The 25,051-nt window shown below is 40.6% G+C and overlaps 4 protein-coding genes across 5 annotated transcripts; 3 read left to right on the plus strand and 1 right to left on the minus strand.

Annotated features, from left to right (window-relative positions):
* Positions 1-582: 582 nt before the first annotated feature.
* LOC103374989 (V-set domain-containing T-cell activation inhibitor 1-like) lies at positions 583-4,447 on the minus strand. Of its 2 annotated transcripts, none has more exons than XM_008305171.1 (5): positions 4,127-4,447; positions 2,178-2,504; positions 2,056-2,091; positions 945-1,223; positions 583-825 (listed from the first exon to the last, which is right to left on the minus strand). In XM_008305171.1, exons 1-5 carry the CDS (start codon positions 4,197-4,199, stop codon positions 683-685), a joined length of 858 nt encoding a protein of 285 aa, XP_008303393.1. In that variant the 5' UTR covers positions 4,200-4,447; the 3' UTR covers positions 583-682. The 2 variants fall into 2 exon arrangements, with proteins under 2 accessions (XP_008303393.1, XP_008303392.1); XM_008305170.1 differs by having other exon boundaries at positions 2,178-2,510.
* A 1,991-nt stretch (positions 4,448-6,438) lies between these two features.
* On the plus strand, positions 6,439-18,143 carry LOC103374990 (abhydrolase domain containing 6, acylglycerol lipase). The gene is made up of 9 exons (XM_008305173.1): positions 6,439-6,530; positions 7,959-8,089; positions 12,795-12,954; positions 14,213-14,326; positions 14,833-14,965; positions 15,042-15,202; positions 16,449-16,503; positions 17,115-17,215; positions 17,548-18,143. The coding sequence occupies exons 2-9, from the start codon at positions 7,971-7,973 to the stop codon at positions 17,716-17,718; spliced, it is 1,014 nt and encodes a 337-aa protein (XP_008303395.1). The 5' UTR covers positions 6,439-6,530; positions 7,959-7,970; the 3' UTR covers positions 17,719-18,143.
* A 2,018-nt stretch (positions 18,144-20,161) lies between these two features.
* rpp14 (ribonuclease P/MRP 14 subunit) lies at positions 20,162-23,811 on the plus strand. The gene is made up of 6 exons (XM_008305175.1): positions 20,162-20,234; positions 20,962-21,090; positions 21,663-21,747; positions 22,156-22,232; positions 22,344-22,422; positions 23,726-23,811. Exons 2-6 carry the CDS (start codon positions 21,002-21,004, stop codon positions 23,780-23,782), a joined length of 387 nt encoding a protein of 128 aa, XP_008303397.1. The 5' UTR covers positions 20,162-20,234; positions 20,962-21,001; the 3' UTR covers positions 23,783-23,811.
* Positions 23,726-24,468, plus strand: LOC103374991 (hydroxyacyl-thioester dehydratase type 2, mitochondrial-like). Its single transcript, XM_008305174.1, has one exon. The coding sequence runs from the start codon at positions 23,802-23,804 to the stop codon at positions 24,282-24,284; it is 483 nt and encodes a 160-aa protein (XP_008303396.1). The 5' UTR covers positions 23,726-23,801; the 3' UTR covers positions 24,285-24,468.
* The last annotated feature ends 583 nt before the right edge of the window (positions 24,469-25,051 follow it).

A 25,051-nucleotide genomic window follows, 5' to 3' on the forward strand; every position in this document is an offset into this window, starting at 1 on the left:
TAAAACATAGACAAATATGAAGGACCTTGAAGAACATTATAAACGAGTAAAATGATCTTATAATCACCTCTAGCAGCGACAGGTAACCGGTGCAGAGACTTTAAGTAGATTAATGTGTTTTTAAGTAGATAAACACGAATGTCATGAACTTTAGAACCGTTTTATCACTATTTCCATCTGACCTGTGCAAACAGCAGCAGCGGCATGTTGTTTATTTACAGATTGTGGACGTTTGCACAGATTATAAAGAACTTCATCATCATTAGACGTTAAAATAACTTGAGCTTTGTGAACACAGCTGCTGGGATCAAATCTAATGTGGCTCAGTGAGGCTGCAGCTGAACTTTTTCTACACAAGTGGAATAAAAAGCCACGTCTGAGTTTAAATGTTATCATGAATTGACTTCACAAAGATGGAAAGGGATTCAGGAAAGATCAACTAAACATCAGTGAAGCCCAGTGTGAGCAGTGACCAGGAGGTCTAGAAGGAGCCATAGCAGCACTGATCAGGGCTGCAGTGGTCGTCCTCCTGAAATGACTCCACACACAGTGAACTACTTTCACAATCTGCTTCAGACTTGTCCGACACCGATCAGTTAAAAAATAGAAAAACGACCTTGATCGACGTCCATCTTGCCACGATCAAAGTATCGGTTACGCTACTACAAATATGTCGAACTCATTATCTAAACGTACCTTTCTTGATGCGTTTTCTGATGCACTTTCCACAAGCAACCAGACCGAGAACCGCAGCGAGACTCAGAACTCCAGAGAACCACACGGCGATCCAGACGTAGAACTCTGGGCAGGACTCAAACATCTGCTCTGAAACACATCACAGAGGCCTCGAGTGAAGATCAGACTCTGAGCGTACAACACAGTGTGCAGCATCGTCAGAACTACACGAACTGAACTCGCGTCCACAGTCGGTGAAAAAGTCTCACCTGGAACCGAGACGTCGTCGTAAACCTCGTGGCTGATCTCCTCCTGTGTGGCCTCACAGCGGTAGTAGTTGTCGATGGTCATGTTCACGGCGGTGAGGAGGAAGACGAAGTAGCGTCCTCCTCGTTCATAGACGTCTAGGTCCACAGTGGGCATGACGTTTCTGTCAGCGTCCAGCCACTTCAACGTCGGCTTTATCACGGCACCGTGAACCTCACACCTCAGCAGAACCCCGTCCACGCTGTTGTCAAGGATCCTGGCAAAAGGCTTCACGAGAGCATCTGGGAACAATTTATCAAGAAAATGTTCTCTGGTTACAGCTTCCAGTACCATCCATCCATCATCTCTACACCTTAATCCTCACTAGGGTCATGGGGGGCTGGAGTCTATCCCAGCTGACTCAGGGTGAAGGCAGGTTCACCTGGACAGGTAACCAGTCTATCACAGGGCTACACTTAGAGACAGACAACCAAGCACACTCACATTCACACCTACGGACAATTTAGAATCACCAATTAACCTCAACATGTTTTTGGACTGTGTGGGAGAAAGCCGGAGAACCCGGAGAGAACCCACGCTGCACGGGGAGAACATGGAGACTCCACGCAGAAAGATCCCGGGTGTCCTCACCGGGACGTGAATCGGCGACCTTCTAGCTGTGAGGCAACAGTGCTAACCACCGAGCCACCTTGCAGCCCCTGCTTCCAGTACCAACTGAACAAAATGATAAATACTTAGACGGAGGGATCAATGGACCAGAACCTACAGAATCTGACCTTAAAGGACAGATTAGGAGAAGCTAATGGAAACTCTTGGCCTGTGATATATTACATAGAAACGAAGAGCCACTAAATTCCCCTAAATACAGACTTTGTGCTGTAATTAAATGAACCTCAACACAACAACCTGATCAGAGACCAGCGACATCAAAGTAATAGTGGAGCTCCACAGATTCCACTTCTATCTAACCCACATGACAGTTGAATACGTTCTGTGTAGAACCTGGTGTGCACTTCTTTCTGTTCAGATTCATAAAAGGTGACGACTCACTGAAGTCGACATAAACAACATCTTCTGAGTCCTACAGAGTCGGAGATCAACGATGTCACTCACCTGGGATTTCCAGTGATCGATCTCTGAGTATTGGTTCTGAAAAGAGAGACTTAAAATCAATTTCAGCTGTCTATCAGTGGCATTACTGCACCGGTAAAAGTTTTCAGACTTCTTGAACTCACCAACCACCAGCCTGACGGTGAATCGTTCCACAAGAAGATGTGGAATATAGCAGGTGTAGTTTCCGGCGTTTTCAAGCGGTGTGAATTCGATCAATAAGGAGGCGTTACCGAACTTGAGCTGATCCGGAAAATGTGACATCCGTCCTTTGAACGGCTCATCCTCACCTGGACGGCTGTTGTTGTGCTCAACATCGACGCCGTGCCGGAAAACCAACGTTTTATCGTCTTTAATCCAGTAAAACTGCCCCTGTTCGAGGTTCTCCTCGGTGCCAGCTGAACAGGGCAAGACGACATCATCCCATTCTTTTACGACCACCGTGGTGACGTCTGGACCTGGAGGAGAACATCACATTTCAATCTGACAACAACGAGTGATCGATAACAGCTTTAGTAGGAGTTGGACTCTATTAAACTACAGTGTATGTGAGCACAGAGAGCAGGAGAGAAGCCGACAGATGGAAACTTCGTCCTGTGCTGCTGCGTTTTGACATTTAAACTCTGCTCAGTGAACAAACCACTTTTTATTCTGGGATCTTCGAAAGAACTTTTGGGAGATTTTGGAAACTTTTACATTGAACCCAGTCGGACTGATGCAGCCGCCATTTTCTAACCTGTAGCCGACCAAAAGCAACGGACATTGTGACGCAACGTTCACATAGCGATGCCAAAGAACGATATTTGTTATTAAAAAAAGGCATCAACGTTTTAAAATTATGCATTTCCATCCATCATCTATACATGGCTTAATCCTCACAAGTGATGCATTTTTATAAATAAATATTTTTCAGCATCTTATGTCGAAAAATCCTCGCAGCATCTTACAAAAAATTGACAAAAGAGCAGAAATTGTACTTTTTTGTTTTGTGAATATTTTTTTGATTGATGCTAGAAAACATTTTAATAATATAACACACTGTATTTCTCATTTCCATGGGCTACAAACCATGCTGCAGGTCATTTGTTCCTTCTGCAGTCTGACTCTTTAACATGTCGTTGCAATAACATATTTAAACACTGTTTTTTTTCTTCTGTTTTTATAACTCTTGAAGTACTACTTTTTAAAAACTGTTTGCATCTCATAGCTCTTCCAGTACAACAAAATCTCTAAACACTGTTTTTCTCTCTGCAGCGCTTCGTAAACAATCAAAGTTTGCTTCCAAATAATGTCTTTACAGCTCTTCCAGATCAATCAAAGTTATAACAGTGTTCTCCTACAGCTCTTTACGTCTAATAACATCACGTTAACGTTGGTTTTTTGACTGCAATAACAGAAATGTGGGCACATTATCCTCCATGCCTGTACATGTGTAACTTCCCCATATCATATATACGCTTCTAGATATGTAAATTTAATGTCACATGAGATGATATGTAGCTATATTGACATGATCCAATAAGATAAACACCATCCTACTTGTTTTCAGACATTATTTTGGATTTGTTTTTTTATATTGTGTATTTTATTTTTTCTTTTGCCTTTAAGATACTGGAAAATAAATGTATATATTTATATGTAAGTCAATCATTTCTTTTACATAGGTCTTTACGAGACTTTTATTATATCTGTATTTTTAGTCGTATTGTACTTTTTGTCGTTCTTCTTCTGCTTCTGTCGTGCCTCCTCTGCATCCAGCTGCTGTAACATGTCAATGTCCTCAGTGAGGGATCAATAAAGTTTATCTAATTTATTAAAATGTGGAAAAGAACATACATACATATTTCTGTGTACCTGAAACAAATTCTAGAATAAATTAAAGGTTATGTCCTAAGACAAAACGACTAATAAATAAACTTTTTCACGATTTTCTCATGTGTTGAGGTGCACAGGCGCTGCAGTGACGTCACTTCCGCTCACCTGGACGGACAGGTTAAGCAGGTTTTAGTTCACGAATTAATCTGTCAAATACAAGGAAGTCAACTTTAAACAACCAACTTTACAGTTTCCTCACCGTGTTCGTGCCCAGCTGTTGCTGCTGCAGCACAGAGGAACAAACCCAGAAGCTTCGCCACAGAACAAAACATGATGCTAAGTCTGTTAGCTGTGTTAGCTCCGGAGCTAACAGAGCTAACGGCTAACACCCCTGTTAACAGCAGAGATTTCTGTGAAAATTAAAGCACAGCGGCGGAAATAAAACCGTTGACGGCGGGAAAAAAGCGATACTCGGTTACAGGATTTAAATAAAACTGTGAAATAAATCGCTTTAAAAAACGGAAACTACGAACTTCAGACAGTTTGTCAACACAGTCGTGATGCGTTCAGGGGAATCTGTGATTTACATCTTCCTCTGTGTGTCGCTGTTATTTCATCTGCTGAGATATATAGAATGAGAGAAGACATTACTGGTGAATTACGTTATAAATTATTTGTTATCATAAAGTGGTACCAAACAGAGGAAATCTGGATTTTACATGAAATAAACTTATGAGGACAGTTTTTATTCTTTGTTTCATGGCTCGTTTATGGGTCTGTGAGAATGAGATGCAGTGAAAACTCAATTTTAATACCTGTGGTTTGGCTGAAGGACTTCTTGCTCATTTTATGTCATTTATAAATTCTTTTATGCCCAAATGGTGCTAAAATGTTGAGAATGACCTCTATTTACACTAATAATTGTTATGGCGTGATATATTTCCAGCTTGTGTTTCTTCCATATCTTCCATTCAGGTGTAAATTGCAGCCTGTTGTTTTTTTCTTTACTTAAATCAGCAGCTAAAACCTTTTAGAACAGCTTCTCTGGCAGATCTTTTTTTCTGTCAGCTGATTCCTGCAGAAAGATGAAACACTTGGTTGGTCAGTCGTCTGTGTTGGGTCTCTGATGTGGTTTGTCTCATTTTTAATGTTGTGGCGCCATCTAGTGGTCGAACACAAAACGTCCTCCATATTGTGTCTGTTTCTGTAAAACCTTCAGTCAAATTTAGATTTATATCTTTTTATTTGACCAACAGGTTTTTTCAGCTTGAGACAAATGAAATCCGTGCAAAGACCAAAAGCTGCTTTAACCAAAGTCACTGTAGGATTCTTTGAGGCCTTGTTTAGACTTTCTGAAGTATCAAGAACCTAAACATTTACTTTCCAAAGCATCAAAAATCTGGACGTTAACATACCAAAGTATTAATAACCTGAATATTAATGTTAGAAGATATTATTAACCTGCCTCTAATGATGTAATACATCAATAACATGATGACATGAACACACCAAAATACCAATAACTTGAATTTAAACACATCAGTGTATCAATAACTTTGCTATTGTTGTTTAAAATGACCAATAGCTTGAATGTCAACCCTCTAAATGGATCAAAAACATACATAAAGTTTAAGTAACCTGCCAATAAGGATCTAAAGTAACAATTACCTGGATGTTAACATACACAAGTACCAGTAATTTAAATATTAATGTTCTATGTTAATGTTCCCTGCAATTAATGATAGAAAGAATCCATAACCTGGACGGTAGCACATCAAAATATCACAACTCAGATATAAAAAGTGTCTAGAACTGAAATATAACCATTCCACACTATCAATAACCCGGATATTAATGCACCAAGTTATCAATAACTTTCATTTTAACACATTATAGTATCAATAACTTGGACAGTAATGTTCAAAATGATCAATAACTTGACTATTAACCTTCTTAAGTATCAACAACCTGGTTATTCATGTTCCAAGATACTAATAATCTGCCATTAATGATCTAAAGCACCAATAACTTGGAATTTTAACACATCAAAGTATCAATAACCTGGATGTTGTCTCACCAAAATATTAATAACTTCCATTTTAATGTTCTAATAGAGCAATAACATGGATGTTAACATAATAAAGTATCGATAACCTGAATATTAGTGTTTGAAATTATCAGTAACTTGAATATTAAGATTCTAAAGTATGAAAAACCAGGATAATTATATCCAAAATCATCATACATAATTTTAATAGCTCATTTAATAAAGGTCTTTTGGAAATCAAAATCTGCTGAGTGAAAAATATAGGTACAGTAACGCTAATATTTGGTCGATAATTAATTTGTGGGTCAGAATTCCCCCAGAACAACATGTCAGATTTGGATTTGGGTTATATTTCTATTTCTGGGGCTTCACTGGATGACCTTTGGCCGACATATCTTCCTAAAGACGAGCCGATGGCGCCCTCCAGTGGAGCAGCTGCGCGTTTCATTGAAACGACGCCATGTCCGAGGGTCCGTGAAGGCAGCACGGTTCCCCTTTAAGCGCACTTCAAAGACTGTTGCGTAAGGAGGCAGGAGGCGCAGCGGCGGACGTGATGGAGGACAGCCGGCGGCAGAGCGGACGGGAGGCGGACAGGTGAGGAGCTGCGGCCAGACAGGTGAGCTCTGAGGGGAAGGGTTGCGTCACCTGCGGGGTTCTGGTTCTGGTTCTGAGCGGTGTTTTCGTGAGTCACATCCGGACTCTGATCAGCTGATTCGTTCTACCTGCTGAGCTCCGGTTGGCGGTGAAACGAGGAAACATGTCGGTCAGAGGTGTTTAAACTCACCTTCCTGCTCCGACTCGGTCTGTTTCTCACCTTTGACCCGGTTTCGGCCTCGTTTGACCAGCTGGGCCGAACAGAATCTCCAGGTTTGTACAGGAGGAGGAAAGCCATTTGAGGAAGTGTGACTGTAGCAGCAGCGGCTCAGGTCATGTGAGTCTGGTTGAACCAAGACTTTCTGATTCTGCACTAACGAACCTCCTGGTTCTGATCCAGAAGAAAAGCAACCGCAGAGTGTTTGAAAGTAAAAAAAGAAAAAGGCAGTCGTTCTTTATTCTGGGTTTTCCGTAAATAGTGACCATTTACTACATATGTGAGGATAATTTGTTAAACTTAAACAACTTGTGGGTGAATGAGGAGCTTCTTATGTTGTCTCCTGATGGTTATTATAGTTTTATAGCGGTGGACAGAAGTGAAGTAAAACTAAATGTCAGGAATTCATCATGTACAGTTTTGGACAGTTTGTTGTTGTATTTATAGTCGTCATATAAATTAACACATTTTCTTCTTTGACTTAAATATCATCTGTACTTCTGTGTAATAAAAAACTAAATATATATATTTTTTTAAAATAATGGCAAATATCTGGAAACTAATGAGATTTTGTTGTTGTTGTTGTTGTTGATCTCCCTGAATAACATAATCTTGACTTTACAGTTAAATATGTGGACTTGACAGCGACATAGCATCCAGCTGTGACTAATGATTTACCTGCAGCTGATAAACTGTGTCACAACTCACCTGTCTGAGGTGAACTAAAGTCCACGGCTGTTAGATGTTCGTCTCCACGTCAGGGTTAACGTCTAATTAGTGATCTTACAGCTGTGTTGCCTTCAGTTCTCTTTCTAATTAATGCATGTATGAAGGTTTTCAATAAACTCAGAGGAAACGATCCTGAACAGCTGGAAGCAACTTTAGCTCCTGTTGACGTTTTCAGGTCCGTGTGTCGCCACTAAAGGCGCTTAATGTGTCTTTTTAATGCTCTCTTGGTTGCACTCGGCTGAAGACGGACGCTTAGCTTTTGTTATTTAGTTGTAATTTTTCTACTTTTTCTGCTGGTTTGTGTGCTTGAAGGTCACAGCTCCGCACACTCTTGTTCTTTCACAGACGTTTACAACGATGACTACATTTCCCATGATGCAACTCAAAAGCAGCTTTGAATTGGTCCCCGTGTGCCTGGTTATTTTGGGAACAAAACATAAATACCCTACAAATGAATTCATGGCGTCGTTTAGAGCAAACTCTGACGCTTTTCTTCATCCGCAGATTCGTGCAGCGATGGAGTTGACCGTGGCGAGGACGATGATGCTGGCAGGAAGCGTTCTGGTGGTTCCCGTTGTCGCCTTCATCACCTCCTTCCTGCTGTGGCCCGGAACGCTGCTGAAGGCCTACAACTGGTAAATACACACCTGAGCCATGTAAAGACAGCAGAGACCAGTTAGACTGGTGGTTATTATGCTAAAATAGTCTTTACTCGTGGAGAAAGTTTGAAAGTTACAAAGAGCCTCATGAGGCAGCCAAGTCATGAAGTCATCAGAAATTAAGAGACGGATAAAGACAGAACATAGAGCAGCATGGACGAGGTAAAAACACAACTGGAACAAATAAAAGACGACCTGATTTCTAGGATTTCAAAATGCATCCTGATGAATACGGTACTAAACAGTCAGAAGAGAGAAATCTTAAAATCTCCTAAAACATGCTGAGAATCAATAAAAAGACGCAACAATGGGAGTAATCTGATTAATTGTCTCAGTTCTGGAGTCGATCAGGTTTATTCTCACACTTTACTGGAAGATAATTTATATAGACAAAGACTTTAGTGGTAAATTTATTCTCATGATCGTTGTGGAAACTGTTTAAAAGGAGCAAAATGGATTCTCTCGATCCGTTGAGAATAAAGTTCAGACAACTTTTAATCTATAAATTAACTGCTGAAGAGTTTATCTTCAAGCATCTCTTCAAGAAGTTTATGAATTCTGTAAATATGAAGTGGAATCAAAATATTTTTTTTTTATTGTTTTTAAATATTTTTGGTCAGTGAATCATTTTAAAACTCCAGAACTTTGTGTTTTTGTTGTCAAACCTGCTCGATCAGTTCTGAAAGTTAAATAAAAATAACTTTATTTTCACTTTTGCGACCAGTTGTTTCACATTAAAAACTGTTCTGTATATTTAGTTTTGTATTGTGGTGACGTGCAGCTGCTTATGATTCAACGAATGTCTCTGGCTGACTTCTGCATTATCATTTTTTTAAATTAATTTGAGCTCAAATATGAAACTTTATGTGACAGCTTCATTTTTTTTCCCACATTTCAACTCACCCATAATCAGAGACTCTTTGATCTACGTGTCCGATGTTACACACTCTGAATTAAAGACACGATGAGAAATACCAGTAAAAAAATCTTTTATCTTTAATAATTTCTGAGATATTGTCGTTCAAACAGCCTCGAATTACAAAAAAACCTGCTGGAAGTTGGTCAGTTTTTAGCAAATTTGACCTTAAATTGATTCGATATAAAGTTTAGGATAAAGAAAAGATTCAAGCAGATCAGAGTTGAAATATCTGACACAAAATCGCTCATAAAAATCACTAAAACAAGTTGTTCTGGCCTCTAAAGCATTAAACTGAACGGCTGCCGGTACAAACGTACAGAACCAGAGTGCAGCAGAGGAACGCCGTCCGTCCTGGACTTTGTCTGAGCTGCTGAACCACATGTGGATTAGAGCTGAGTCACCGTCACGTAATCGTGGGTTTTCTGCTGCTTTGTGCAGAACGGAGCAAAATATTAAGACGGAAAACAACCAAACAGCAAATAAAGCAGCGCTAAGGATGAATAATAGCAGCAAAACAGCGACTCTGTGGAAGAAAAACCAAAGTTTATGAGATAACGTGAGTCGCCTGAACAGACTGAATGTGACAGAACTGAGCTCCACCGTTTGTCACTGAGGACACACATCTGCACTCAGACACACGTTTTATTGTGTTTTATTCTCAGAAATATTGAGTCAAAAACAGAGATTTCAGGAAGAAAACATTCCTGCTGCTGAGAAAACATTCATTTTAACAACCTTTTCCTTTAATGTCAGTGTTTACTTTTTAAATAAGATAAGATAAACTTTATTGATCCGTCAGTGAGGAAACCCACGTGTTGCAGCAGCCACGTGTAAATGAAGCACAACAGGAAACAAGACGAGGAGTAAAAAAGGATAAAAATACAGATGTGATGAGGGATTAAACTTATGCAGAATGCTGCACTTGAAAAGTCCCAGAGAGAAAAAGCTCAGCGTTACGCGATGCTGTCACGCTGAGGAAATCCCATTGATTAGATCAGAAGCTGGTGTAACAGAGTGTACATGAGAAGCAGAATAGAGCCTCTGTCACAGCTGCTCTCCTTCTTTTTAAATCTGATGACGTTTCAAAGACTTCACGCCCGAATCAGCGCCGTGAAAGTCAAACTCACCACATCGACTCCAGGAGCATTTCTGGATTCCTTCTGACGCGACAACACGAGTCTGGACTCAGACAGCAGAGCTTCAAGTTGAATTTCCTGAATTTAGCCCCAATATTCTTCCAGAAACCCCACAAAGAGCAAAAGAGAAGCATCTGAAATTCACAGAACAGCGTCTCATTCGCTTTTCTCAGTGATTTGTTCCGAACACTCTTTATCAGCATCAGAGTGTGTTTTAATCGTCTCGCCGCTTCATGTGATTGCAGCTAGCCGGCTGTTAGCTTTTAGAGTGACTGGAAACAAACAGTGTGAACCTCGTACTAGTTTAGGTCTATTTAAAGTGCATCTTTACAGCATCTGAACTTGTCGACTCCATGAGCTTCCTGTTGTCTTTTCCTTAAAGGTCTCATTGTTTGTGTTTGCACAGAAGCTCTCCATGCTGCAGGTTTTTAACTGTTTACATTCTGTGTTTGCTTCGTGTCAACGCTGCCGAGTCCCTGAATTGTGACTAACTGTTGAGTAACTGAAGGCGTCACGTCACAAATATTTTATGTTTTACAGAATCTGCTTTGACCAAATGGTTTGTAATTGGAGAATTTCTTTTGAAATTAGTGCAACGTAAAGTGATTTTAAAGAAATACCATAGTTTTAAGCTCAGGTTTTGCTATTTTTCCTGATGGAACAAAACATTATTCGCCCAAAAACGGTCAGAAAGTTTAAAAACATCTTCTTCTGTCTCTGATTTTCTCTCTGCTTTCATTTGATCGTGTATTTTTTCTCCCCTGCTGACATTTTTTCATGCCTCCGTGTCAGGAGCAGCTGTGTTTCCAGAACTCTTTGAGGATTTTTTTTTTCTTTTTTAAATCAATCAACATTCACGAGGACTCAAGTGAATCGTGTTTGGTGGTCAAAGGTAGAAAAAAAGGTCACTGTGAACTCACAAATCATGTTTTAAGCCATAAATTAGGAGTTAACAGACTGAATATTGAAGTTTGCAGTAAGATGAAGTTATAAATAGATAAATTAGCAAAAAAGCAGAAAAATAAAGTTCTTTATTTACATTACAAAACTTGGAAAAACCTACATGTGCAACATTTTGGACTCTGTAGATATTTTACCACTGTCTCGTCGCTGCTCTGTGGAAACACTGAACAGTTAATGAATTTTTGTCACGTGACTGTTGGTCACAGCTGAGTCGCTGAAGGCTTCAAGGTTGCCCCAAGGAGCTCAGAATTTTTTGTTTTTTATAGAACCTGCTTTGAGCAAACTGTTTATTTTTGACGATTTTTGAAAAAATTAGTATTAAAATAAAATAGCACAGTTTAAACTCGACCAACGCGATAAAAAGATCAACTTAGATTCATGTGTTTTTGCAGCTGGAATCAGAAGTCACACATGATTAGCTAAAGGACAGTTTGAAAGGTGACAATCTGATGATTTTTTGTGTTTTTACAGTTTCTCGCTCTGATAAATGGTGTTGTTTTTAAAAATACCTTGTATTTTAAACCTAATGTCTTTTGGGGTTCAGATGGTTCAACCTGCGTTCTCTCCAACAGCCAGCAGGGGGCGACTCTTCTGTTGGCAGTAATTAGTCAGACTGTACTTCTTCTCACCCAGTTTGTTATTTCAGTAAATGTTTTCCTAACGAGGTTATGATCTCAGTTGCAAGTTTCAAGTCTCCTTTAGTGCAGAATGATGTTCATTTCGTAAATTATGATCCCATTTAGAGGAAAATAGACGATGAAGCAACGTTTTCCATGTTTCTGCAGCTGTTAGCAACACTGGAACAAACAACAGTGACTCTGGTTAGTTGAAGTCTTGTTAGAAAGCTGTTTTTACTGTTTCCGTCTGTAATAAATGGTGACATTTTGTGTTTTTAGATAACCTGCCTCCCAGGGGGTTTAAGGACTAAACGATGGTTAATGATGATCTGTGTGTTTTTTTCTCAGATCTTTTTATTGGATCAGTTCAACCTGATAGAAGATCTGCACATACTGAGCCATCTGAATGTTTTAATCATTGATTTGACGTAGTATGTCGCCCTCTGAATGAATGAATAGCAGCCATAACAGGAAGCCATCTGTTCCTGTGGTGGTCCGTCGGTCAAGCTCTTCGGTTTCACTAAATTGGAGCTTCAGGTCTCCATCGGTCGTTTTGAAAAAGTTCAGTTTTGCCATAAAATACAAAGAATGTATTGAGTTATTCCTTCAAAATCTTCTCTTGGTCAGGAGTTTGGACGTAAACTGCTGATTGACTTGTTGCTGGAGGCATAAAGCTGATTTTCCATAAAGCCTCTTTTCAGATTTAGTTTCGTGACGTCACTTTCATCAGTTACGCGGTTTGATGTCCAGTCATGCTCAGATGCTAAATGAATGATTGAATAATAAAATATAATGTAAAATGTTATAGATTGCACAATCATGATTATTTATCTCATAATGTCCTTTTTAAATGTGTTTATTGTTGAACATTGTCAGGTTCAATAGATTTGCACTTGAGTCAACTTTCAGACGTTTCATGTTTATAAATTGAGCTTCATGCGTTGTGGAGTTTTTACCATTAACTACATCTTCTTGGTTACACGTTTAATTTGAACACAATCCCCTCGGTGGATGCGTTTCCGTGACGTTCTGCTCGTCCTCTTCAGGTACATGCGTCGCAAGTTGGGGCTGGTGGTTCACTACTCCCACAGCGGGAGTTACCGCTTCTGTTATTCCAGCCGCGGGACACCAGGTGGCGCCACACCGTCGCTGCTGCTGCTGCACGGCTTCTCCGCCACCAAGGACATGTGGCTGCCCGTCGTCAAGGTAACAGATACCAACACTTTTCTTATAAACAAGAAGACGACGGAGGGAACGAAGGGGAAAATATTAAATGATGACTTTGGGTGTTTCTGCAACTTTAACCCTCCAAGATGCCGTTTCTGGGCTTTTTATTTGCTCCTTTCTTCACTGTTTGCTCATTTTTTCACTGCAATATAAAGTCCTGCAGCTCAACAGAAACAGAACAACATGAAGAAGAAGGAGAGAAGTTATGACACAGAATGCCAGAAATCATAAAAAACGAAGAAAAAAAAGACATTTCTTTGATTATTTATTTATTTGTTTTTGCCAAAATGGGAAACGTGCAACATTTTTCCACACAGCAGTCACCAATATTTTAAAAAACTGAAAAAAAGGAGGCTTCACATACCGTAGATGTTTCACGACTTACATAATTAATTTTCATACTTGCTCTGTTTCAACACAGCCTGCAGTTCAGCCGAATAGTCTCAGATTTTTAAAAATGTGACTGTTAGTCACAGCTGAGTCCTGAAAGGCTTTGTGGTTGCACAAAGGAGTGCAGAATTTTTTTGTTTTTACAGAACCTGCTTAAAGCAAAAACTTTATTTTTGTTGAATTTTTAAATGAGACTTGTAAAATGTAGTGATTTTTGTTGAAAATATCACAATTTGAAGATTAGATTTTTCCAGATGGAACCAGGAGTCACCCATGATTAGTTGGAGGACTGTTGGAAAGCTAAATATCTGATGAATTTTTCTGTTTTTACATTTTATCGCTCTGATAAATTATGTTATTTTGGCCATATTTATAAAGATAACATGCTGCATGCAGATATTTCAGAGTGAAACCTGCATTCTGTCTCACAGCCAGCAGGGGGCGACTTCTCTGGAGTCAGACCTCAGAGAAAATGACCCTTCTTCTTACTCCGTTTGCTACCTCAGCAAACATTTTCTTTGCAAGTTTATGGTCTCAAACACTAGTTTTAAATCTCCTTTAATACAGAATGATGTTCGTTGAGTGAAATATGATCCCATTTAGGGGGAAAGTGATGATAAGGCAGCAGAGGTTTTAGGAATCGACTAGTTTCTAATCGATGCACATGCACACTGGATTCTTCCTCTGCATGTTCATGCTTTGCATTGCATTGTGGGAAAAGAGTATCAGTTACAATTAGAAATCCACCACTTTCCGTCCGTGTGCTGACAGATGTGTGTCGCTGTTCCAGTGTGAACCAACTGTAATCGTGTCAGTGAGCCTCGGGTGTGTTTGTTTTCTCCTCCAGTACCTCCCCACAGACCAGCATGTGGTGTGCGTTGACATGCCGGGACACGAGGGCACGAGTCGCACCGGCATCGAGGACTACAGCATCGAGGGTCAAGTCGGCCGAATCCACCAGGTCCGTACGAGATTTACAGAGTTCGGTTTGGTGTCAGACAGAATCATCACGACTCTTAAAGCATCATCAGACCAAACAATAGCAGTCAAGTAGAGTATTTAGGTTGCTGGTCAGCCTTCAACGTGTCCAACGACTTGTTGAATGTCACACTGCAGACTAAACATTAAATAAGTCAACAAATGCAGCTGCACATATGCTGATGTTTATCATCAAAAAAGCACAAAAAACAGTCAAAATCCTCTGAAAAGTGCTTAACAAACGTATCAGACCACCACCCAGAGTCTGGTTAAAGGCTGACGAGAAGTGACTAGAAGTTAAAAAATCCAAATTATCAATGAAAAAGCCTGAATCACGAGATAAAAAATGGAAGATTTTGACTGAATAATTCAACACTGACTCTAATTAGGATTAAAAACGTGGTATTTATTTGATTAAAAAAGTCAAATGAACTGTTGTGAATTTAAAATTGTGCCAAAACAAGTCAAAATGTCCAAATCTGTGTGTAGTTTGTGCAGAGCATCGGTCTGGATAAGAGGCCCTTCCACCTGGTCGGGACCTCCATGGGCGGGAACGTCGCCGGGGTTTACGCCGCCCGTCACCCGGCTCACCTGTGCAGCGTCACGCTGGTTTGTCCGGCAGGTGAGCTGAGCCGCTCATCAGACGTGTTTGATGTGATGAAGCAGAGCGACTGACTCTCCTCCTCCTCTTCCTCCAGGTCTGGTTTATCCCACCGACTCCGAGTTCATCAGCCGCCTGAGGGAGCTGGAGAAGAACCCACAGGAGAACGAGTCCATCCCTCTGATCCCCAAAACCCCCGAGGAGCTGGACGACATGCTGAGGCTCTGCTGTCACACCCCGATAAACCTCCCCAAGCAGGTGAGACCGAGCTGCCGCCGTCTGATTAACCCCAACGCCCACCAGCAGGTCTGAAAAACACGTTATCACCAAAACGAAACCATTAATTAGAGCCAGGATCTGTAAAAACAGGAAAAAAAGATGGAATTCAACTTTCCAACGGTCCTTGAACTACTCACTGTCACTTCATCAGGGCCATTCACCAAATGTTGATTCAGAAATTCACCAAAAACAAACCGTTTGCTCCAAACAGATTCTGTAAAAAAACAAAAATTCCACCGTCCTCTGGCCAGCTGACAGACTAGTGAGGACTCCACTGCGACCAACAGTCAAGCGATAAAAATTCATCAAAATATCCATAAACACAGCCGGCGGTTTGGCCGAGAAGTCCGAGGATTTCTGTCACGCTCCAAAGACAGCAGCATGTTTAGCTTTTTTTTCAAAGAATCTGTTTATCCTAGCATCACACGTTATTAGTTCAAAAAACTGGCAGAAAGTTGAAAATCCTGACGATTGTTTGTGTTTTTACAGTTTCTGTCTCTGGTAAACCGTGTTGTTCTCTTGATTAGATAATATTAACTGTTAAATCTGCCTTTTTGGGGATTAATGGACAAAAACATTCATCTAGAAGTTCTGCACACACTGAAGGATCAGGAGGAACGATCCGCTCCGTTCTGTAGTTTTCACCCTTTTTGTGATATTTCATCAAAATCACTTTTTTCTAAACATCTCATGAAAAATTCACCAAAAATAAATCATTGGCTTGAACCAGATTCTGTAAAAAAAACAAAAATTCTACATTCCTCTCACCAACTAAAAAACCAGCAGTGTCTCAGCTGTGACCGACAGTCATGTGACAACAATTCAGGGAGTTTATTGGATGAACTGCAGGAAGCGTTCACACAGAGCAGAGAGGAGGCAAGTAGGAAGAAATTAAAGATGTAAATAGAGACAGATGTTTTTATCCAGTTTAGGTAGCATAAGTAGGCTCTTGGGAAAATGATTTTTTTGTAATAGATAATCATATGTTTCTTTACTTTACACATTTATAGAAATCACTGTGATGCTGTACAATATCAACAGCACTCGTGTCTTGTGTAGTTTTCTTGTTTTATATTTAAAAGTGTGAGCAAAAGTGTGACAAAAAGGCCAAGAAGTTGCTCAAAAACCTTCTCACATCAAAATATAAGTATTCTACAGCTCGTACTGTTTGATGATGTTTTTTTATTTTTAGGAATATTTAAAGGATGTGTGTCTCTGTTGTCAGGTGCTGCGAGGTCTCCTTCACAACAGGATCCCCAACAACGGTTTCTACAAAGAAGGTGAGTCTGACCCTCATCAGTCTCTCACAACGGTTCCCTCTACACAGATCAGACAGCGATGATGTTTCAGTAAATGCTTTGATTTGCGTGTGCAGCCGTGACTCGATAATCCGACCCTTAACAATCCGAAAACCTTGCAATGCAAAAGGTTTTTAGGAAAACGAACGGAACCCATGAAAAACAGCCTTAACATACCGACAGCCTTGGATTCCAACATGACGTTTTATGACACAAATAAGGAAACGACGTATTTTCTGACGATGGTGGGAACAGAAGTGTGACCGCTAACTAAACTAGCATCAGCAGCCAAGTACTACCTGTGCGTTCCGGCCACTTCCACCCCATCGGAGCACTGCCCCGGGGTGGAAATCAAATAACCTCAACATGTTTCTGGACTGTGGGAGGAAGCCGGAGAACCCGGAGAGAACCCACGCTGCACGGGGAGAACATGGAGACTCCACGCAGAAAGATCCCGGGTGTCCTCACCGAGACGCAAACAGGCGACCTTCTAGCTGAGAGGCGACAGTGCTAACCACTGATCCACCTTGCAGCCCAACAACGCATTTATATTCTGCTGTTCCTCAGATGTTTTCTTGTGTGTGTGTTTGCAGTATTTATGGAGATCGTCGGGGAGAAGTCTCGCCACTTGCTGCAGGAACACATGCATCTGATCACGTCGCCCCTGCAGGTGATCTGGGGGAAGGAGGACCAGGTGAGTGAAACTCTGACATGCAGTGGTCTGTCTGTGGCGTTTCATCTGGGGAACATGAACGTCTGCACAAAGTCGGGTATTAATCCATCAAACAGCAGCTGAGTTGTGCATCAAAGCAGCTACTGATACTTTACTATAAGTTATTATTTTCATAAATGTTCAGCAGCAGCTTTATTGTGTTCTTAATACACCACACCAGGTGTGTTGCTGTTTTCATAGGTTACACTTGTACATTCTGCTTAAACCATACTTTTCTGTTATATTTGCACATTTCTGACTGTACCTGAACGCACCGTCGGGTTCGCTGCTGACTCACCTGTGTGCTCCATCAGGTGTTGGACGTTTCGGGGGCCGCAGTGCTGCAGGCGGCGCTGCCTCGCTGCCGCCTCGACCTGCTGGACAACTGCGGCCACTCGGTGGCGCTGGAGAGGCCGAGGAAGGCCGCCACGCTCATCATGGACTTCCTGTCTGCGCAGGAAGTCAGCGATAAGAAACTCTCCTGAGCTGAACTGGGACCTCACGGTGGACGAAGGATGAAGGCGGCCGCGATGCCGTCCTGTAGGTTTACGTCTGTGAAGATTCAACCAGCAAACAAACTGAGACCAAGAGATTCCTGAAGTGTTTTTTACCGGTTTAATTCTCACAAAGCATCTGATTACAGGCTGACGTCTGTTTTACTTATTAATATTCAGTGAATTCATTCCAAGCTGCACTTTTGTTGTGTTTAATGTGTTTTGTGTGAAGCGACTCATATTTAACCTCAAAAAAACACATTCAGACTGAGATGTAGAACAAAACGTGTTCAGTGACGTGTTGCCTGATGTAGGAGTGATTTATTTTATTATTATCCTGTAGTGGTTTGATAACTGAGGCGAGCTCTTGTACAAAACATCTTCATGAACCACAGAAATAAAACTATAAAGTAAAAGTTGTTTGTTTGATTGATTGAAACTTGTTCGTACAGCAACTTTAGTTTTTTTAATGAAGTCGTGCAAAGTTCTGCCTTCATACTATAAATATTTTCGTAGCTACAGACCCTTGAAGTACATAGACATGAGTCCAAATCTTGCACTTTTTAATTTTTCCAGCATTTTTGAACCTCATGACTTCATACAGACGACAGAGACATAAAATAAAAACATGCTTGATGTCAAAATCTTCCTGTATTGGAACGTTAAACTGCTGTAACTATGATACATCCCATAATACTGATGCTCAAAGTTGGTTATAGAACAAAATAAACAAAAAACAGATTTAATGTTTAGACTGTGACACCTGGATGGACGTAAAACTGATCTGGTTGCAGTTTTTCTCAGAACTCAGATGTGTTTTTCAGCTCTTAAAGTGTCTGTCTGCTGAACTGATGAAGTTCTGAGGCTCAGACATGGTGGAAAACGTACATAAAAAGTGAAATCTGGACCCTCCTCTCTGTATTTTTAGGGCCTGTGACTCTGAAAATATTTTCCTGATATGGAGATAAAATTCTACATGGCTTCAATAAACACACTAAAGTTACTGTAGATGAAGAATCAGCTGATTCTGAGGGGCTCGGGAGGAACTTTTATCAGATTTAGTTGTTTTTATATGGAATGACCTTGTTGTTTTTGCGTGCAGTGACAGCAGCAGGCCGCTGGAGGGCGACACGTCTCACAGCGTCATCATGAACGTCAAAGAGTAGATAATTCATTAGAGAGGTATCACTCCGCAGCAACAAGTGATCCAACCTGAATCTGCTGTGTGATTTTCTCTATTGCCGTCTCCACTTTTATTACTATTATTTTACTATAAACACCGAAACTCGATCTTGTTTCAACCAAATTTGACTGAATTGAAAAACTAAAAGCCTGGAGAGGAGTCATGAGCATCACCACTGTTTGAAGCGTTTTTAAAAGCTTTAAAAAACTTAGAATTGCTCAATATTAGGTGCTGCTCCTCCTATAGTTAATGGATCAAAACATGATTTCACCTTGTAATTGTCAATTTTGGACAAATTTGCTGCCAAATAAAATCATTTTTGCATTAAACACAACATACTTCCTCTAATTTTAATCAAACGTAGTACATGACATGACCCTAAATGTTGCACATATTGTTGATTTAAATATCCAAAATTGGTAAACAGGTTGTGAGTTTGGTTATATGACTTCAAACGACTGTAATTCTTCAATGTCTGGTCTGACTGGAGCCAAATTTAAGTTCACCGACCGTGAATAAGGCTGCCAAGCGTTATGGAGTTCATGCTGCTAGAATTAAACTTTGGGAGCTCTGAAGACACTTAAAAGAGGTTTAAATCTTAATATTTCAGTGTTTAAACATCCTCACAGCTGCTCTTCTTCCTTATAGTTTTGTTTTTCTCTCCAAACTATGCTTCCAAACTGTGACCTTGTTTGGATTTTTTTCTTTCTTTCTTTTTAATTAAACCTGGTTTAGTTTGGCTGCATTTGAATTATTTTTTTCACTTTTTCTTTTTTTAAAAAGGCAAATTGTATGCCTCGAATACTGTCAGCAATATTAGAAATTAATTTTATTTTTTATTTGTTAATTTCCCAGGTGAGTGATCAATAAACTTTAACTTATCAATACATTATTGTTATTATGATTGTTACTATTATTATTATTTTGTAAATTTTCCTGCTAAGGGGTTCCTAAAGTTGATTTCATCTAGTTTTCTTATCATTCAATTTTTAAAAATATTTTTATCTTTTTTTTTTTTTAAGGAAAGCAGATTAATTGTATTGTCTCGAATGTTTTCCGCAGTATTACAAATTACTTTTTTTATTTCCTTGGTGAGGGATCAATAGAGTTTTTCTTATCTTATTAATACATGTATGTAAATTCAAATTTGGGTTTAGCGTTTTTCTTGGGTGCTCGGTATTTGTGACGGAGTGATCCCTTTTGCTATTTTTCCACCTCTCCAATACAGCTTTTCACGCATGCGCGGTCGTACTTTCCGGTTCACGGTGTTTACGGTCGCTGTCCGGTTCACGGCACGTTGTCGGAGCTTCCCGGTGGGTCGGAGGTGAGACAAACTCTTCTGCTGCTGCTAACGACAATAAACAAACAAACAAGTGTAAAAAAACAAACAAACACGTCGCTGTTAGCTAACCTGCTAGCTAGCAGTTAGCAGCTAACGGTGCTAAAGCTAAAGTCCGCTTTGACCCGCTGAAGGTTGAAGCTGCTCAGTTTGTCTCGTTTAGAGAAAAGTTTGTCCTGAAATGTACAATTTTAAACAGTTTACACGTTTTACCAGCTAGACACGGTGTTATCTGCTAGCTAGGTTTGTTTTTAGCGCCTGTGTTAAAGCACAGTTCAGATATTTGTCTGACAAATATGATTTTAATGTTTGTTTTCTTCCTTAAGTCTCATAAACAAACAGTGAGGTTATCTAGGGTCACAGCTAGTTTGTTCTGTTGACACCCAGTCCTCTGTGACTGATCAGTTTGTTTATTGATCATTTAAAGTACTGCCAGTCTGCACTACTGTCCACCTGCCTCATGGATTTATCAATAACTATTATTATTAATATTATCATTGTCAGTGTTGTATTTGCACTAAACTTTGGTTCACTGTTATTTTGCATTAAAAACTTTAGTAAAATTACAGTGATATTGAAGAAAAACATTAATTATAAGAAACTGCAGCGTCTTAAAGAGAGACTTTTGGTTTAAAACACCGACACAGACACCTGTTCACTGATTCCTCTGGTTGTTCAGCTTCTTTCTGACCTTCAGCGGTTTGTTTTCCAGTCTGAGGTCAGCTGATCGACCTGCTGATCGATTTAATAGAATGAAACCCGTCGACAAGAAGGAAGAATCCAGTTACCAGCGAGTCGTGTTGAAGAACGCCTCGCCGTACCACTACCTGAAGGTCCACCTGTGAGTCATTAAATCATCTGTTTGTTACCATAGGAGGCCTGAAACTACTTCTGTTTGGTTGTTTATCATGTTGTTTTGGTCATTTTACATATTCCTCAGGCATTGTTCATCCTATTTTGTATTTTTACACATTTTGGTGGTTGTTTTCTGTCTTTTGTGACCATTTTTAAGTAGTTTTACATCTTTTTGTGGCTGTTCTTTGTCCTGTTTTTGTCGTTTTACACCTGTTTTGGTTGATTTTCGGCCTATTTTGGTCATTTTACATGTTTTTGTGGTCATTTTTCATCCTGTTTCAGTCATTTTACATCTGTTTGGGGTTGTTTTTCACTCTGCTTTGGCCAATTTAGACCATTGGTGGTCGAATTTGGTCCCATTTTAGTCATTTTACATGTTTTTGTGGTAATTTTTTGTCCTTTTTGGCCTCTTATATGTGTTGTGGTCATTTGTTGTTTTTTTAAAACCCTTTTTCGGTCTTTAGACATCTTTTTGTGATTGTTTTTTTTATCCTGTCTTGGTTGTTTATCATCTCTTTGATTTGCTTCCTTATAAAACCTTATCTTGTCCTCTGTCAGTGTGCTGGAGAATGAGACGACCAGACTGAGCGCAGTAGAACTGAAGCAGTTCATCATCACAGGCCTCAAGAATCTGCACGGAGAGGTGAGAGCTCTGACTTGATTTGTCTGCAATTTTGGTCATTTTACACCTTTTTGTGGTTGTTTTTCAACCTTTTTTTGGTTGGTTTACATCTTTTTGTGGTTGTTTCTGAGCCATCTTGATCACTTCACATCTTATATTTTTTTCGTTTTACACTTTTTGTGATAATTTTTCCTCCCATTTCGGTTGTTTGACATCTTTTGATGGTCTTTTTCATTTTATTTTGATAATTTTACATCTTTTTGTGGTAATTTTTCCTCCTGTATTTGTCCCAGTTTGGTTGTTTCATGTCTTTTGTGGTCGTTCTTCATCTTATGCACTTCTTTTGTGGTCGTTTTTCACCCTGCTTTGGTCTTTGTACATCTTTTTGTGGTCGTTTTTCCCTTACTCGTGTACATTTTTGTGCTTCAGGTTGGAGCAGCGCTGAACTTCGACGTGTTGAAGTACGATGACGACACCTTGACTGCTCTTCTTCGTGTTTACAGCAAGTGAGCTTCGGTCTCGGCACCAAGACGAGAACATTTCACTCAGGCGTCACTTTGAAGCCACTCGACTGGACTCACTAACCTGACGTGTTGGTGTAATTTGTGTGTTTTCAGGGGTTTGGTGAAGCTGTGGAGCTCCTTGACTCTGCTGGGATCCTACCAGAACCAGGCCTGTGCCTTCAGAGTGCTGCAGGTCAGCAGACTTACTTTGTTTTTACGCGGCGTGGTGAGAAGAAAGTGTGAAATCTGGTTGAATGAAGCCGTGTTGGATGAATAGATATAGAATATACAAAGATAGATAATAAAACTAAAAGAGCTGACAGTTAGTTCCTGACTGTGTTCTGAATGAAACCTGTTGTGAGTTTATCCCAGTTTTAAGCTCAGATTTTATTCAGTTTTAGGACCAAACAGCGTCTTCAGAAGGTTGAAAATCTGCCTCGTCTTTGTGTTTTTACTGCTTCTTGCTCTGATAAATGGTGTCATTCTGGAGTTTTATTTACTGTTTAAAGATCAGGAGTGACTGCGTGTGTAAATGTGTGTTCAGTTTGGTATCTGCTCGTGGTTTTTTTTGTTTGTTTGTTTGACCTGCTGCCTATCAGCTGTGAAAACCCGACCGCCACTCCCGAACACACACCTCCGAGAAGCATATCTCTGCTGTCAGCTGCACACAAACAGAAACAGAAAACAGACTGAATGGATGAAAGAGAAACAAGCAGTCTTTATCTGGGCCTCACTAGACTTTCACTTTCTCTCACATGTTCCTCATTAGAGGTGTTGTGTTTAAAGATGTGCATAATTCTGTCATTTGAGGAACGCAGCCTCCTCAACAGGCCAAAAATAATCCTTAAATATACTAAAATTCAGAATGAACAGGACTCTCTTCAAGAAATCAACTTGAGACACAGATTCAACTGGGTCAGGTTTGTTGGTCTCCTTGTTCCACTGATGTTCTCCAGGATGGAGATCAGGTCTTTGTGATGTCCACTCCACAACACTGACTCTGTTGTCCTGAAGCCTCTCTGTAGCTAATCTGGTGCTATGCTGAGGATCATCGTCCATCTGAAGACCCATTTAAAGCTTTAACTTCCTGCTGATGTCTGGAGATGTTGCTTCAATATCTCCACATCATGTTCTTTCCTCGTGATGCCATCTATTGTGTGAAGGTCACCAGTCCCTCCACAGCATGATGCTGCCACCCCCGTGCTTCACAGTTGGGATGCTGTTCTCAGGCTTCAAGCTTCCCCAGTTCACAGTTCAGGTTTAGTTTCATCCTAACTGACCTAAAGCAGGAAAAGTTTAGTTTGATTTAATGTCAGAAAGTGAGAAAAATAAGGTTTCATGTCTTTTCATACAGTGTAGGTTAACTTCTGGTTTCAGCTGATGTGTTGTGATTCAGGAGGATCCTGAACGTGTTGATGTGTCTTGAAGGGAGATGTTTAAACTATGAGAGCTGATCTTCTGCTAATGTCCATCTGTTCCTCTCATGTTGCCTTCAGGTGTCTCCGTTCCTTCTGGCGCTGTCGGGAAACAGTCGAGAGTTGCAGCTGGACTGAAGCGTTTGTTTTCTTCACCATGATGTCCACGTGGAGCAGAGCGTTCACCAAACCGTGGCTCCGCCTCTCCTCCGTGGTGATGGCTCCGCCCCTCCGCCGGCTGCTCCACATCGGCCAGAAAGCGTCTCTCACCAAAGCTTTCTCCTCCCGCGACGTGCAGCTGTTCGCCGAGCTGACCGGCGACACCAACCCGCTCCACCTGGACCCGGTCTACGCCAGAACCACCTCCTTCGAGACGCCCATCGTGCACGGCGTCCTCATCAACGGCCTGATCTCGGCCGTGCTCGGCACCAAGATGCCCGGCCGCGGCTGCGTCTTCTTGTACCAGGAGATCCGCTTCCCGGCGCCGCTCTACGTCGGGGAGGAGGTTGTGGCCGAGGCCGAGGTCCGCAAGATCAAGATGTCGTTCGCCTTCATCGCCGTGACGTGTTCGGTCAAAGACAAGGTGGTGATGGAGGGGGAGGTGATGGTGATGATGCCGGAGGAGCAGCAGAGGCAGTGAAGCTCATCAGCAGCTCCCAGATCATTCTGCTTATTTACGTGATGGAACTTGTTTTTTGAAGAAATGTTTACAGACAATCAGCGGATGTTTATCGCCGAGTTTAATTTGTTGACTGGATTTAGTTGAACGTTTGGAAGATTTGTGTGGAATAAAGATGCAAAGTTTGCGTTGGGTTGATTAAATATTTCCTGTTTTGTTTGTTTTCAGCAGCGTTTTTCAGACTTTGTTTTGTGTTTGCTGGTGAATTTTCTTCTTCAGACTCTGTGTTCACTCCCAGAACAGAGAAGGTTGAACTTCTTTACAAACTAGACCAGTCATGTGACGCCTGCTTCATCCAGAGCAGCAGGAGGTTCTGATGTGGAGCTGTGAGGAATATAAAGTAAAAATCAACACTGTTACTGTGAATGAATCCTGGTAGAAAACTGTTCAGTTAATATCTGTATTTTCCACTCAGTGACCCTCAGCTGCTCATTTCTCACCATCAGCTGCACTTCAGAGCTCTGAAACATTTAACTTCATTCATTCAAACGTGAACATTCAGGTCTGATTCTGACCCATAATGAAGGAAATGTGGAAATCAGAAATCAACACAGGGGATGATTTAACTCCTGTCAGACAGCAGAAGCATGTAAATGTTTATTTATACAGAACGTTGTCGTTCACTGAGGTTGTTCAAAGTGCTTTACAGGAAAAGGTAAAGTAGAAATACAACATTTTTAATTAAATAAAAAGGTACACATTTATAGAATAATAAAACTGGTTGACAA

The sequence above is a fragment of the Stegastes partitus genome, unplaced genomic scaffold, assembly GCF_000690725.1.
Source record: "Stegastes partitus isolate 25-593 unplaced genomic scaffold, Stegastes_partitus-1.0.2 Scaffold2428, whole genome shotgun sequence".
NCBI lineage: Eukaryota > Metazoa > Chordata > Actinopteri > Pomacentridae > Stegastes > Stegastes partitus.

Excerpts from the sequence above, each read along its gene's own strand:
- rpp14 (XM_008305175.1), top strand. The coding sequence starts at position 21,002 with ATGAAACCCGTCGACAAGAAGGAAGAATCCAGTTACCAGCGAGTCGTG. Across the intron at positions 21,091-21,662 it reads CACTACCTGAAGGTCCACCT|TGTGCTGGAGAATGAGACGA; the intron begins GTGAGTCATTAA and ends GTCCTCTGTCAG. Across the intron at positions 22,423-23,725 it reads GTGCCTTCAGAGTGCTGCAG|GTGTCTCCGTTCCTTCTGGC; the intron begins GTCAGCAGACTT and ends TGTTGCCTTCAG.
- LOC103374991 (XM_008305174.1), top strand. The coding sequence starts at position 23,802 with ATGATGTCCACGTGGAGCAGAGCGTTCACCAAACCGTGGCTCCGCCTC.
- LOC103374990 (XM_008305173.1), top strand. The coding sequence starts at position 7,971 with ATGGAGTTGACCGTGGCGAGGACGATGATGCTGGCAGGAAGCGTTCTG. Across the intron at positions 8,090-12,794 it reads CTGCTGAAGGCCTACAACTG|GTACATGCGTCGCAAGTTGG; the intron begins GTAAATACACAC and ends CGTCCTCTTCAG. Across the intron at positions 15,203-16,448 it reads CGATAAACCTCCCCAAGCAG|GTGCTGCGAGGTCTCCTTCA; the intron begins GTGAGACCGAGC and ends CTCTGTTGTCAG.
- LOC103374989 (XM_008305170.1), bottom strand. The coding sequence starts at position 4,199 with ATGTTTTGTTCTGTGGCGAAGCTTCTGGGTTTGTTCCTCTGTGCTGCA. Across the intron at positions 2,511-4,126 it reads AACAGCTGGGCACGAACACG|GTCCAGACGTCACCACGGTG; the intron begins GTGAGGAAACTG and ends GTTCTCCTCCAG. Across the intron at positions 2,092-2,177 it reads CACCGTCAGGCTGGTGGTTG|AACCAATACTCAGAGATCGA; the intron begins GTGAGTTCAAGA and ends CTCTCTTTTCAG.